Source organism: Bombus affinis, chromosome 12 (genome assembly GCF_024516045.1).
Source record: "Bombus affinis isolate iyBomAffi1 chromosome 12, iyBomAffi1.2, whole genome shotgun sequence".
Lineage (NCBI taxonomy): Eukaryota > Metazoa > Arthropoda > Insecta > Hymenoptera > Apidae > Bombus > Bombus affinis.
In genome coordinates this window covers 987,477-1,002,106 of record NC_066355.1, presented here as the reverse complement: position 1 = coordinate 1,002,106, position 14,630 = coordinate 987,477, and the positions used below count along the sequence as shown (strand labels likewise).

Below are 14,630 nucleotides of genomic sequence, written 5' to 3'. Positions count from 1 at the left end.
AAGATTATTATTGTAACTTAAATTTAAGCCGCTGTTGCGCTGCGCTTATGTACGATATTTTAATTTATGTCCTGAAAGCCTGGTCGCAAAACAGGACAGCGCAACCTAAGGCACTAACCACTGCACTACCGTGTCCGTTATTAGTTAGTGTCGAGTGCCGCCACAGTATGTTTGTATGTGTGTACGCGTGTATGTGTACATTGTTACGATTGCGAAATATACAGAGTGTATAAACAGTAGGTGCAGTTCGTACCGAATCGGCAAAGAGGCGACCGCGCATTGCTACTACTGCGATGCGAGCGTGGTTTCGGCGCAGCACACGCTGGAGTACTGTCCGGCGTGGGCGCGGCCGCGCCGCGACTTCATCGTGGAAATCGGATCTCGCCACCGGCGATCCTCGAGACACCGTTGGTGAGCGAGAGAGGGAGGAGGGCCGTGACCTCCTTTTGTGAGCAGGTTATGCTTCAGAAGGAGGCAACGGAGAGGGTAAGGGTGCGGAACTCCCACCCCGAGAGGATCGACCGGCAAGAGCGCGGCAGATGCCGTGGACGCGCTTCGACGAGGCGCGCTAGGTCCGCCGCGTTCCCCGTTGGGGTCAAACTTAGGCGCTGGTAGATCAGCGCCTCGGGACCGTCAAGCAGTCCGGTAGAGGAACCAGACTGCCCTTCACAGCGGCTCTGGTGACGAGGTGCGGTGTGACGTGACCGCATACCGCTCCATTATGGATGCATTTTGTGGGGGGGGGGGGGGAGGGCGGTGTGTGGCTCACACCGGTTCCCGGGCCTCTCTCGATCGCAGCCGGGACAGTCATCGTGAAAGTTTTAGTCGGTTGGAGTCCGACACTACCACGCCGCTTCCCCCCAAAAGCGGCCTAGTGTCCGTGCGGATTTCCTCCACGTCAAAAAAAAAAAAAAAAGAAAAGAAAGGAAAAAGGTTAGTTCGGGCATTGGTAGGGACCACTCCTTTCAACACTATGCCCTAAACCGTCGTGTAAAAAAAGCCAACACTACACAGATTTCCCAAGCGGCACCCATTTAAGTACTATCCGTGCCCAGCGCTGCTTAACACTAAACTTACCGAGCTCGGCTTTTTTCTTCTTTTTTTTTTTTAATCTTTGTTTATTAATTCCAGGTTTTTTTACATATTTTTTTTACATGATTTTTTTTCCAGAATAAACGCTGAATTCTAATTGTAGGGTGGTACAGGCAAAAGTACCGATACGCGACGGTACAACGTAGCCATGCATTATTACATTTTTTTTTTTTAAAGATTATTATTGTAACTTAAATTTAAGCCGCTGTTGCGCTGTGCTTATGTACGATATTTTAATTTATGTCCTGAAAGCCTGGACGCAAAAACAGGACAGTTCGCTAGCCTATTAGGGAGGGGGGGAAAGGATGGACTGGGAGGGGAGGGGAGGGGTGGTGAGCTCGGCTTTCAGCTATACCGGCATTGTTATCATCATTAATGCAGCCTGAAGAAAGCTTATTCTTCAACCGATTCATTGCCTTACACTTTGCTCCTAATTATAAGCGATGGATATTACATTTCTTCTTCTACTTTATTTGTTCTTCAGTTTCCATCAACCGATTATCCTGCACATTGCGTTCTTTCGTTATTGAAGTCTTTTGAAACATTTTAGATACGGCACTTTTTCGTTATACATCTGACACTATAAAAACTACTTTTTAAAAAATGCCAACTACACCTGTATACCTTTTTGGTAGTCGTTGTGCATCTATCACTATCAATTACAGGTAAACGATGAAAACTGGTGATATTCATTGAATCACGGTTTGGTAAACCGCAATTTGGATACAGGCACTTTTTATAACGATTATTATTCGGAAATTTCTGACATCCTATTTTACATGATTAAACAAAGCAAGCTAGCAAAACTATATAGAATTATGCGTTACACATTTGGACAACACGATTACAAAACTACATATGCGTGATGTAAACACTTAATATACGCAAAAGGCAAGCAATAACTGACAAATTAATTTTAACCGATACCTAATTATCTTCTATGTCTATCGCGTGATGAAGCATCGTATCGTAATTCCCGCAAAAACTGATAATTTCCTCTTACTCGCTATACTCATTAAGTCCGAATGGTTTCTATAAAATATAGATCGATCCCGATTATGAGTATATCGATCACTGACTTAATTATAATTCCTACCGTTCCAATAACGCTGATATCTTATTCTATACTGAACCGATAATGTCGCAAGTGATACTAAGATGGTACGAGCGGCTACATAATCCACGGGCCGTAGGACACTCTTTTGCATTGCATGCATGATCTATTCAATTTTTAGTCAATGGTGAAACATTTCTGACGGATAGCGGATTAACGTTTTTTCTTGTTTAAAAATATTTTACCTTCGGAACAGACTCGGCGAAGTAATCGGTAACGCAGTTTTAATCCTCATAATGTAGAATTTTGCAATTATGAACAAACTTATCGTTATATATATAAAAAATATACATTTTGCGATGAAAAGTGAATATTTACCGAAAAACTTATAGTTGGTTTTTCAACAGTTCCTACACAATGTTGAATTAATATTTTATATTATTCCATGAATATAGTCACAGTTTTTGCTTCAAATTAAATAATAAATGCGAAAGTTATGCTTCTTTTTTATGTTATTTTTTCTTTTCATGCTTAAAGTACGTTACGGTTATAAAAATTGAAGACAATAAGGCTTGAAGAATTGAGATATTTCCGAAACCCACCTTATAAACAGAAAGTCCACTTTCCCAATGATCATCACTAATAAATCCCTAGCTATGTAAAGTTTGAAGATTGTGCAAAATAGGTTTATTTTTAAACATATCTGGTGCACAGCCTGATTGCCTTCTCAATACCATACCCTTGTATCGTAAATTTTTTTTCGGTATAAACCATTGCCAAGTTTTAGTCATTTTGAAGCAAGAGGGTAAAACAATTTTTGAAGAACAGAATCATTTCGACGGTCGACGAGAAACTTTCAAAGAACTGAAAATATCAAGTTGGGGTGTTACTTGGGTGTATTGTGTGTGCAGTGTTCGTAGTGTGTGTATTGTACGCGTAGTGCGTGTATTGTACGCGTAGTGAGTGTTGCGTGCAGTGTAGTTGTATTTATAACCACATTTCTAGTCATATTTATTACAATATGTATACATTTAGAGAACTTTCGGACAGTTTTGTTACGGTGCGGCGGACAGTAATAGCATAAAAACGCAAAGTTTATACGCCGAAAAAATATCTCAATAGGACTATACCCAGCGCAAAGATATTTCAAAGATAAGACGAATTCAGCACGACGATCCGAATCTGGGAGATAGAACACTGCATCGTATTCGAGAATAATTCAAGAAGAAATAATCTTTGCAAATGACGACAAATCGGAAAATTTGATGAAAGATGAGACAAGATTTAATAAATGTGGAATAACGAATATACGTAACGAACATTTCTGGCCATGTGAAACTCTACATGCAATAAGAGATGGTCGTGTAAAATGGTGTACCATCACATTCTACCAACGCAGTGCAAGAGCACTTGACCAGCTGTTTTGGAAACAGACGGAATTACTAGAATTAATGAAGATCTAATGAAAATTTTTCATATGAAATAAGAGAATTACGATAAAATGTATGCTTTTCTTTTCTACTTCTCTTTTTTTTTTTTTAACTTTAACCTTCATTCCCACTTACTTAAAACTGGTCCTTAATTTTACCTATCTTCGAGATGTAACAAATTGAAGAGTAAATTGCATAAGTGAAATAAACACACGGAAATCATATATCCTTTTTTCACATTTGATGTTATGTATACGCAACATTGTGTTTTAGTAAAATATCAATTAACAATTAAAGTAAGTTATCGACGATAAATGTATTCATCTTCAGTAAATTTTACTGGATTATAGTTTTCTCTAAAATGCGACAAATTTCGTTCCTACAATTAATAATTTATAAAAAGTAATTTTTCTTATTACATCCTAATATATATTACAGGCTAAAAAATTATTTAGTTCTGGGAAGGTTAGTATGTAACATTCGATTAGGAAAGGCAATGGAGTTAAAAGGTAGCGCAAAAAGCAACCGTATACGGAGTTCGTTAAAATCGAAAAAATTGATTGCACCAAAAGTGGAAGTGATTACGGAAAATGTTTTTGTACCGATAACAAAGACCATATTTACGAAGAAACGTGGTGATGCAATGCAGTGCAATTTTTCCGTACCAAAAGTGGAATTCGTTAAGTTATACCGATGTAACAACGGCGCAACGATGCCATTATTAAAGAAACCATGTAGCGTTCTAGCAAAAAGCTGTACAGATCCAATACCCTATTCGAAACAGGTTATTTATTTAAGCTGAGTTATTGTTTCTTTCGTCTTTCCATTTTTGATTTCTCCTACGCGCGCATAGAATACAAGATTTCTAAAATTAAGAACATTTTTGAAAGCAAACTTCTATCATCAAAGAAAATTATATTTACGCTACCATAAGTGAAATTTCACTGCTTATATATATATTCTTTCATTTCTTGTATATATCAATAAAATCAAACAAACGCAATTAAATGTTTTACTATTATCCAATATTAAATAAAAGGTAAAATAGTTATTGTTTGTAACGGTTGCAAGAACTCCATTCTCGATATTACTATCCCAGATGATAATATTAAAACAAAGTTCGCACAGGATGAAATTTCATAGCCTAATATGCAACGTTAATGTGTTTTCAGACTAATATAGTAAGTAAACACAAAGAAGTAGAAACCTCAGGAAAACGGTTACGTCCGATTAATAGAAGTTACAGTTTTGTAAATGTTAAAAAAGTAAATTTCTCTCAGCAACCAGAAATTAAAAAGCAACAAATATTGATATTTCCTTCATCGATTTCTGATCTGCCTTTGACTTCGTTCAAACGTCGTTCTCCTGCAATGGATGAAAACGTAATTAGAACAAATAAGCGGAATAAAATGGATAAGATTAATGAGAAAACAAGAATTGGCGGTATTAATCGCATCTCATCGAATCTTCCAAAAACAAACGGTAATGATAAAAAATTGAAATTACACAAATCAGAAAATGTTATTCGTCGATCGCAGAATGATACTACTCGGACTAAATGTTTGTCATCAAGTTCTAAGGAAAAGATACATCTGATGGAAAATAATATCAATAATTTAATTATGCCAAGGAATACCTCGAATGTTTCAATTACACTAAGTTCAGCAATACCAACAGCGACCACGAAGAGAGAAGACGTTGAAAAACAATGTATTCTTGATCCTTATTGCGAATCTGTCTTAGAAAATATCGACGTAGCCATAAGAGGAACAATTTCTAATAATATCATTGATTGTGGGGAAGAATTAAAGTATCCAATTACGCATATCGAATCGGAAGCTTTTAATCAACTTCAGTGTACCATGTTTAATGTTCCGACATCGGACAATTTTTTAAAAACGAACGGACCCGATACGATAGAGACTATGCATAGTAAAACGTTGGCTACGCGTAATTTTCAGCATCATTCTCGAGAGAACATTGGTCATTCGATTCTATCGTTTCTTACGAACAATCGATCTCGATATCAGGATAGTACAAACTCGCACAACAACGGCCGTATGTGCAAGATAAAATATTCTTGGCAGGTCATTGGTACAAGTTCACAAACATCACAGACACTTTTGGACAATTTCGTTAAGGAAAGCAATCTTCTCGATGACGAATCAGTCTACAAATGTAGCATTAAATATTCTTGGCAAATTATTGGAATCGCTACACAAACTTCTCAAAGAGATTTCACCGTTTCAGAATGTCGATCGGCTATTTCATTTTTATCTGCAAGAACAAATACGATTTGTCATCCTATTAAAGAAATGATACGTGACTCACCACCAACTGCTACAATTTGGCGAAAGGGTAAAAGATTTATTATATTAAATAACCAATACACGCAAACGTTTACTCATAAAGAATGTCAGACGGTTTTTACGGAACTTTATAAAAAATACCAGAATTAAAAGTTATCGTTCACTTCATATTAAAAGTATTGAAATCAGTGGTAAAGGTAAAACAAAAACATTGTTATGTTCAGTATTATATTATACGAAAAACCTATATATCATCGATATGATACATATCTTGCATTAGCTTCTAGTTTAGTTTTACTTTTTCAAATCGAACAAAGATTTATTTATTTTATTAGAAAATAATTTAAAAATTGTCAATCTTTATACATACGTAGATTATCTTGTGTTAACTTTTAACTGGAATTGTTAGAACACAAGTAATCAATTTAAATTAGATTTTTGGTACTCTACGATACAATACTACTAACAAGAACATAAACACATCTTTATTATCATCGTTGCATGTTATTCTGAATGTGCTTTATATTTGAAATTATATTATTTGATTCTAAACGATAAATAAAGTGTACATATTAAGTTTACAAATGAATAGTGATTTACAGAATACAAATTAAATTGGATTACCCAAAAATTCAAAGTTTGACTGCATTTCATTCATGCGAATTACTTATGATCTAATAATACCAACCAGTTTATTTTCTATTTCACTTCAGATGAAAAGTTTTTAATTCGTCTATACATTTCAATTATTTATATGATAAATTCAAATGTAAGAAGTCTGCAATTACATAAAAACAACAATGTTGTTTTAGACTATTTAAAAATACTTGGAATTAGTCAGTAGAGATGGAGAATTGTACAATTAGAAAGAATTATAAGGTATAATAAAGGTACATACGCTTTTAATTTATAACTTGATACTTTCATAGGTCATCGATATTATGCAATACAGTTTTTAGTAATATACAATTCAATACCATTAACAGAAACATAAATATGTATCTTGTAGTCATCGCTAAACGTTATCCAGAACATCCTCTGCATCCACAGTGAATGCATTCCACTATTCTGCCTTCTTCGAGTTTGCCTTTAGGTACTCTACAAATACAATTTGTACCAAAGTTAGTATCCCTGTGTTGTATACAACGTAGACAGCACAAGTTTTCGTATCCCACTTTCTTCCACTTGGCTATCAAATTTCTATCTGCTATATTTTCGTTCAGGCAATAATCATACAATTCTGGAAACATAGAACATATAAAAGAGTAAATAACAGCGAGGAAAGTAAGGAAATGAAATTGAAGAAAGGTAAAGTAAATGAAATAATGATACTTTACCGCGACTTATTGCTTTTCGTCTATAATATAAGTCATATATGTATCGTGATTTCTGATGGTGAATTTTAAATATGGGCCATAAAGATTCTTGTTTTCGCTTGCCCTCGTGAGGTTCTGTTTCAGCTACGATTCAAACATCGATAGATCAGAATTATTTCAAAGAATACACTGCTCTGAATAATTTTAGACTCAAACATATTTAGATTCCCCATTATCTCTTCGATATTTCCAAAAAAAACCATCGATCATGGTTGGATATGTTAAATAAAATTGTTATTGTGAAGAATAAATTGAACGGTAAAGGATATCAGAATATGCTGTATGGCAAATTATTGTCTTTTATAAACAGAATAGGAGACAAAAAGACAATTTTTCAATAAGACGGTACTTCTATTTATACAATCAGCATTACAAAAGGTGGTTTCAAGATTTCAGAATAGAATTATTGCGATGGCTATCGTCGAGTCCTGATGACGCACTAAACATTAACTGAAAACTTAACAAAATCACCATTAAGTTTATATTTTTCCCAGACCTCGAAAGAAAAAAATATTATTTGTTTTGTATCTTCAGTTTTGTTTTATGCTATAATATGAAATTATGTAAACGATTTTGTCAATTTTTAGTTTAATATTATGAAAAGTCTAAAAATAGGGTTGAATTTATAATTATTCGCGACATTATATTTCGTATAGAAAATAGAAACATTTCGTTATCAACATAACCTTCTAGTCATAACCTGCATTTTTTTTTTCTTCTTACCTTCTCGCATTTTCTGTTCTAATTCTTCTAGCGTCGGTTCAATTAATTCCCAACCATCTGGCGGAGGTTTCTTACTTCTACGTACTTTGGGCATTTTTAATTCGCATCAGTGTTACCAGGAAAAGTATACAATATACAGTTTACAGTAATGTCAAGTCGTAGAGTTATATTGCCGCTACTTGTGCACTTGTGTATCTGTGTTGATCATGCATAGCTATAGATACGTTACTGCCGTGACGAATCAAAGCAAACGAATAATGGCGGCAAGGCGGGAAACCCCTTCTCATATTTGAAATGAAATACCGTTCTCATAATTTTTTTAAACAGTTTCTTCTTTAGAAATATCAAGATAATTCAATATTGTACAGAATAAATTCGTGCTGCATAATGCAATTTTTGTAAAACAGAAGAAACCATGCACAGATACTATGCGTATCGACATTTTTTAAAAACATTGATTTCTTGAAAATTTACAACCATTCAGAATTACAAAATATAGTTATTGTTATATTATATTTACTATAGTTATATTAAGACTATACGTATGTATATGTAAAATTAGTAGAAGAAGAGCGAAGGGAGAATTAAACAGTAAGAATGGATGAAATTCTAAAGCAAAATAAAATATTACTATCATTTAAAGGATATTTGGATATATTAAACAATTATTTCTATAATCAATACTCTGCTACACGATCATTCTCAACCTATACAATATATTATCTTTGATTCTTATAAGGAACAATACATATATTATGCACCAATGAGTAGATTAATCTCCTATAAATCATATGTCTAATGATATTGTACACTTACCTACAGAAGAAGTGAAAAAAGGAAACCATAATTATCATTTTATTAAAACTTCATTGCAAGATGGGAAATGCTAAATTATATAATAAAATTCATTTATTTTATAATATATATTATATTAAATTATCATTTAAAAATCACACAAAAATCATTTTGTAGAAAAAAATACTGTTTACAATTTTTCCCGATTTTGGATAGTTTGAAGGCAAATTCGACTGGTCTAGAAGGTTTACTGAACGGGATTGGATTTAGTTTATAGTCAACACTAATTTTTCGAAAGCTCACCGTTTTATTCCAAAGATGTATGGTACGAAAATATAAAGAACAAAATGTCGGACGTAAAGTGTTGCGTGATACGAAGTGTGTAGTTTATAAAACAATAGGAAGACTCGAAGAGGATTTTACAAGACGCAAAAAATTGCAATTGATCGCAAACGCCATCGTGTTTGTAGAAGAAGAAAGCACGTACGCTCGATAGTTTATTATTGACACTCAGAAAGACATTCACAAAGAATGCCACGCAACATTCTCATTCTGTGTCGGCAACCTTTTTTTTTCTACCATTGAGCTTTTTTTGCTATTTGAGAGGATGGACGAGCCGAAGAAGAAAAAGTCAATAGATGATGTGGAAATCGCTGTGTTACGTTCTCACGAAACGTTCTAGATTGACTGTCGGTTAAAAAGAGCATCGACGATCCTGAGGGCGCGATTGATTCCTAGTAGCGCGACTAGTAAGAAATCGATCGATATATACTGCTCGTCCCACGGTTGATGTTTGGTGAAAAAAAGAAAAAGTTTGCTTTCCTTTCGGGCACGGTTCATCCGACCTCTAGTCGGATGAAATTATTCTGAATTATCGGTCGATGCCGTTAACCTCGTTCCCAAAGACTTGCTGATGGTTTCTCAGGTTTATACATGTATTTTATTTTTTGTAATTTATAAGGACACGTACAGATTCTGGTCACTGAACTATAATTAAATTTAATATTTTCAGTATTTTAAATTTTTTTATTAAAATTAAGCGACGTAGAACAAATAATAAATTAAGTAGTTGCTATGTGTATATATGTGTATAATCGTCTATAAACAGTTTAGACAACCAATGATAATTTGTCCTTTATCCGACATAATATAAATACGAATATGCGTCTCTGACACATTACAAGTAGAAAAATGAAATTTCTGCGTCTGGTTGAATTAATTCAGTGACCAGGGACTGAATATATTTTTTTAACAGTAGTCGTGATTTCGTTCACTCCTTTTACTAGTGGCCAAATAACAGTGTATAAAGTAACGTGTAAAATACATTACTATCATACACAATTGTAATAAATTCTGTTAATGTTTCAACTGCTGGATTATATAATAACGTATAACATACGTTGGAAAGTCTTGTACAAATACAAAGCTGTATATAGTAGCCTTAAGGAGCGTTCTAGCTTGATCTCTAAGATTTACATGAAATAGATTATAATTTCATTTCATTTTACTCCATTCGATAGAGTCCAAACTTATAACATTTTTCTTGGCATCTCTAATCGTTTAAAACGTAAGAGCCGAACGACCTTGTTCTGTCCAAAACAAGACCTTTCTTAGTGTTGGCAGATATAAAAAACGATGGAAGAGAAGGAGAAACAGCAACAAAAGGTACACAGACAGAGGGCAGCATATGGAATTATCCCGAAATCGCGGCAGCTCTGACATAACCAGGCTTCAATCTCCAGGACGAAAAACGAAGAAGAAGCGTAAAGGAAAAGCGAGCTGATTGTTCTTACAGGGCGCTGCGATGATTCATCTTTTCTGAGCAGAGCCACAAAGAGGAGAGTGTCAGAGAGGATGGCGATCTAAATTCAGAAACAAAAGGAACGAAACAAGATTTCAGTTTGATCGCTGAAAATTCCTTAAGAGGGTAGCTCGGCGAGGTCACGAAGAAGAAATTATGCTAAAGGGGGTGGAGATGGCGAGATTCCGCGAAATCCAACATTGTATAAAATTCGCATAAAGCCTGGGATAAAATTTCGAGCGAGCAAAACGAATCAAGGAAGACACGAGCACCCGTGACTCGGAGGTAAAAGCAAAAACCTTTCGGTGGAAATTCCGTGAAATTAGTTAAAAATTGAAGGCGGCGAACTGGGAACATTACATAAGTGCAACGAAAGAATCACAGAGGAAATTTGCGTGTATAAGATACGCTAATTTTTTAACGAAATAATGTGTAATATATAGAGTCCTGTGTGCTACTGGATGTTATAGTTATAGCTTTCTTCATTACGATACGAGGTAAATTGACGGACACATTATTGAATTTGAGACTCGCTGTGGCTCTCGTGCATAGGATGCTCCATAGGTTCGTGTAGAGAAGTTTGCTGGGCCCGAAGAATATTTTTGTTGAGTTTTAATTTGATTTTTGCTTTTAATAAAGAAAGAGTGAACAATGGCACTATATTATTATTATTTACTATTATATATTACGCTTTGAAATTTTGCATAAATGTGATTAATTCCGTGTAAACGATGTAATATTTTGCAGTAAAACTTAATAATACTTATTGCGTTTAAAAAGACTCACAAATATATATTTCATATAGATACAATTAGTGGTAAAGATTATTTCATGATTCGTTTAGTAATTTTGTCTGAATTGATCTATCGCAAACTAACGTTTCGAATTCAAAAACATATTTGATAGAAAATGGAGGTTTTAGGCGATCGAAGAATGTTAAAGTTCCAGGCTTTTCTACAATTGAAGAGATGAAACTTTACTGCACCTAGACTGGAATTTAAAATTGAAATTAAATACTATATATTATATAAATAGCTAATTATATATAGTGATATAAGGTCATTTTCTTTTTGCAGAAGTGGTCTCAAATTATGTATAAATTACATAGAAAAAAGTAAATAATAACTTAAATCAATGGATAACTTATGTTTTCGATAGTTATAAAAGTGCAAGAAGGCAATAATTATTTATAGATAAACAAATAAAAAAAGAAACAGCGGTTCAGTATATTGATAATAAGAATTGTATCTGTAGTACTTGCTTAACAGTAGTTTGTATTTAAAAATATATTGCAACTCTTGAATATGCAGATGTTGCTTTTTGTGAGATATAAAACATAGTTGACTTGGAAATATAAAACGGCTTTCCCGTACAACATTTAATAGCTAGTCTCTATAAATTTAATATATAAATGGAACTAATGGAACTAAATTATAAATGGAACTAAATAATAAATTAAAATTTTGTTCGTAATAAATTTATATGGAAGACGGCAGAATATTTAGTATATTCAATTTCTCTTTTCAACAATACCTTTACTATATGATTTTGAATATGATTAGTCGTTTTATTCGTGATTCGCTGTAGTTTTTGAAATCGAATATTCCTTGAATATTTTTCACTTTAATAGCAGAAGACTAAAACTATGGTAGATTTTAGTAAATATATTTCATTTGCAAAATGAAGTATAAATTGCAATGCTTAAAAGAACATCTTTCTTTATAAATCCCGTCAACTACTTATTTACAACGTTGCAACTGTTATTATTTAGTACTCGGACTTCAAATTATTACATTATAGTAAGGTATAGTAAAAAAGTTATTTGGATACTGAAAATTCGAATAAAAATGATCAATCAAATTTTATTCATCACTAATGGATAAATATACAATAGGATAAGAATGAATTCCAATAACTTAATAAAAATTCGAAAGAATAATTAAAATACGAGATATTTTTATTTTTCCTCGATATTTGAAAGACAGATTATCGCGTTGTTTATTATCATTTTTTTTAATTCCTTGAATTTTATTGTAATTTGTAGTTTTCATCTATTTGCGTGATATTTTTTTATCCTAACAAAATGTTTTTTAGCTGTTAGCTGTACAGATTATATAATTTTTCATATAAATTTAGTACGACAGTTCAGTAACGAGTCGTTCCTCCTTATAAATTTAAAAATACGTGTAAGATATTTGTTTTTTAATAATTTGGTAAAATACTGACCTTAGTCATTCTATACAGTGCATATTTAATTTCATGTTTCTCTTAGAAATTTGTCCAACATTTCATTTACAGGGAACACTATAAGCGAACTGAAAGTGTTCATATCAAAAGCAATATACATACTTAATATTTAAATACAATGTTAATTCTGTTCAAAACGAATAATTAATTTGTTATATATACATACATATGTATGATATATTCGCAAGAACGTCAATCTTGAGATCGTTTCCGAACAAAACCATTGTCTTGGAAATTGTGTCACACAATTGCAGCTCTTCCTTGACGAATTGTACAAGTTCTCACGCTACACGCAAGTACCTTTATATCCAAATGCAGCATCAGAAGTTTGGCTGCAAGATGGTCGGTTCGATCGACAAAAGCTATCTTTCTCCTCTTTGGGTATGTGTTTAATAAATGTATTTTGTTCCTCCGCCATAATCCTTCCTCTCTCTTCCTCGACCGATGTATCTTTTTCCCCAATTTTCCCAACGTTGCTGTTGCTTAAATGCCGTTCCATTTGAATTCCTTCTGACGTTTTCTCATTTTTTCCCAAAGGCTGGCACATACTAACGCGTCTTTCTCTCAACAAGAATTTGTCAAGAGTTACAGTAGGTCTGGCCAAGACATCCATTCTGTCAAAATGGTAAGCACTACCTATGCGATCTCTCTGCAGTGGTCTGGCTAATACGTTCATTCTGTCGAATTGACAGATACTTCCACCGCGATCTCTCTGCAATGGCCTGGCGGGAACCTCCATCCTATCGAACTGGCAGATGCTCATTCCACGATCTCGTTGCCATAATTTTGGTGAAGCATCGAATTGACAAACACTTATTCCTCTGTTTTGACAGAAAGATTTGCTTGTCCCGGTTTTGTCCAACTGATAGACGCTTGTCTTTCGTTCGTCTAACAATAATTTCGTGGAATCGCAGGTCGGCTTAAAATTCTTTAACGTATCCTGTTCACTGGATGAGTCGAGCGTGTTATTTTCCGTAAACACGGAAAATTGAAGGTCGAACGCGCTTTTCGTGCGACGCGCTGTACCTCCGCCACCTGGGAGAAAGGACACACTGGAGCCAATGAACGCACTGTTTTGCCTCGGTCTCATTTGTCCCAAAGCGTAGTTCGATTCGTGCCTTATTGGACACTCTTCGCAAAGGATATTGCATTTCGAGAATGTACGTCGGTTCTGCGAACAAACAAACAGATGATTTGTAAATTAATTTTCATCGCCACTTTTAAACAGTTCAATTGATCTTTGTAATCTATTATACATTCGTGTTTGGAGGTACGATGCTTTGTTTAGAGAAAGTCGTGATGAACAGGGTAAGATATGATACAGATTTGAAAAGTATTACCTACGTGCTATATAAAATTAAGATGAGTAGATCATTATTCTAGGTATAATTAAGATTATGATGTATACATGTCCATATCTACATATATGATCATTTCGTTTACATATAAATCAAACTTTTATCGAAAACAGTATTCCATTTGGAAACGTTAATATCTTGAAAATCTTTTTAATTTCTATAGAAAATAAATTGTCCATTAATTTTTAATTTATTTAATGGTAATTTAGATTTTTGCAATATCCTTTCATTGAAATATATATCAATATTATGAGAAATATTATATATTGAGAAATATAAAAAATCCAGTTCCCTAGCTGGATGAAAATTTCGATTTCTTCTCTTCTCCTAATTATTCATTATTTAATACATAATTAATAAGAATTTGTCGTATATAATATATTATTCATATTTTAAACATTAATGTATAACATTTCTCCCGTGTTTGTTATCTCTACGTTATATG

The 14,630-nt window shown here is 33.8% G+C and overlaps 3 protein-coding genes across 3 annotated transcripts in view; 1 reads left to right on the top strand and 2 right to left on the bottom strand.

The window, feature by feature from the left end:
* The first annotated feature begins 3,660 nt into the window (after window positions 1-3,660).
* Window positions 3,661-6,035, top strand: LOC126922424 (uncharacterized). The gene is made up of 2 exons (XM_050735004.1): window positions 3,661-4,321; window positions 4,749-6,035. Exons 1-2 carry the CDS (start codon window positions 4,073-4,075, stop codon window positions 6,033-6,035), a joined length of 1,536 nt encoding a protein of 511 aa, XP_050590961.1. The 5' UTR covers window positions 3,661-4,072.
* Window positions 6,036-6,785: 750 nt separating this feature from the next.
* LOC126922420 (protein BUD31 homolog) lies at window positions 6,786-8,190 on the bottom strand. The gene is made up of 3 exons (XM_050734998.1): window positions 7,985-8,190; window positions 7,223-7,345; window positions 6,786-7,125 (listed from the first exon to the last, which is right to left on the bottom strand). The coding sequence occupies exons 1-3, from the start codon at window positions 8,076-8,078 to the stop codon at window positions 6,908-6,910; spliced, it is 435 nt and encodes a 144-aa protein (XP_050590955.1). The 5' UTR covers window positions 8,079-8,190; the 3' UTR covers window positions 6,786-6,907.
* An 855-nt stretch (window positions 8,191-9,045) lies between these two features.
* Window positions 9,046-14,630, bottom strand: part of LOC126922761 (uncharacterized) — a 29,412-nt gene continuing 23,827 nt past the window's right edge. The window contains exon 7 of the mRNA XM_050735626.1: window positions 9,046-13,998. Coding sequence (XP_050591583.1) covers window positions 13,114-13,998 — 885 coding nt within the window. The 3' untranslated portion in view covers window positions 9,046-13,113. The remainder of the gene's footprint in view (window positions 13,999-14,630) is intronic.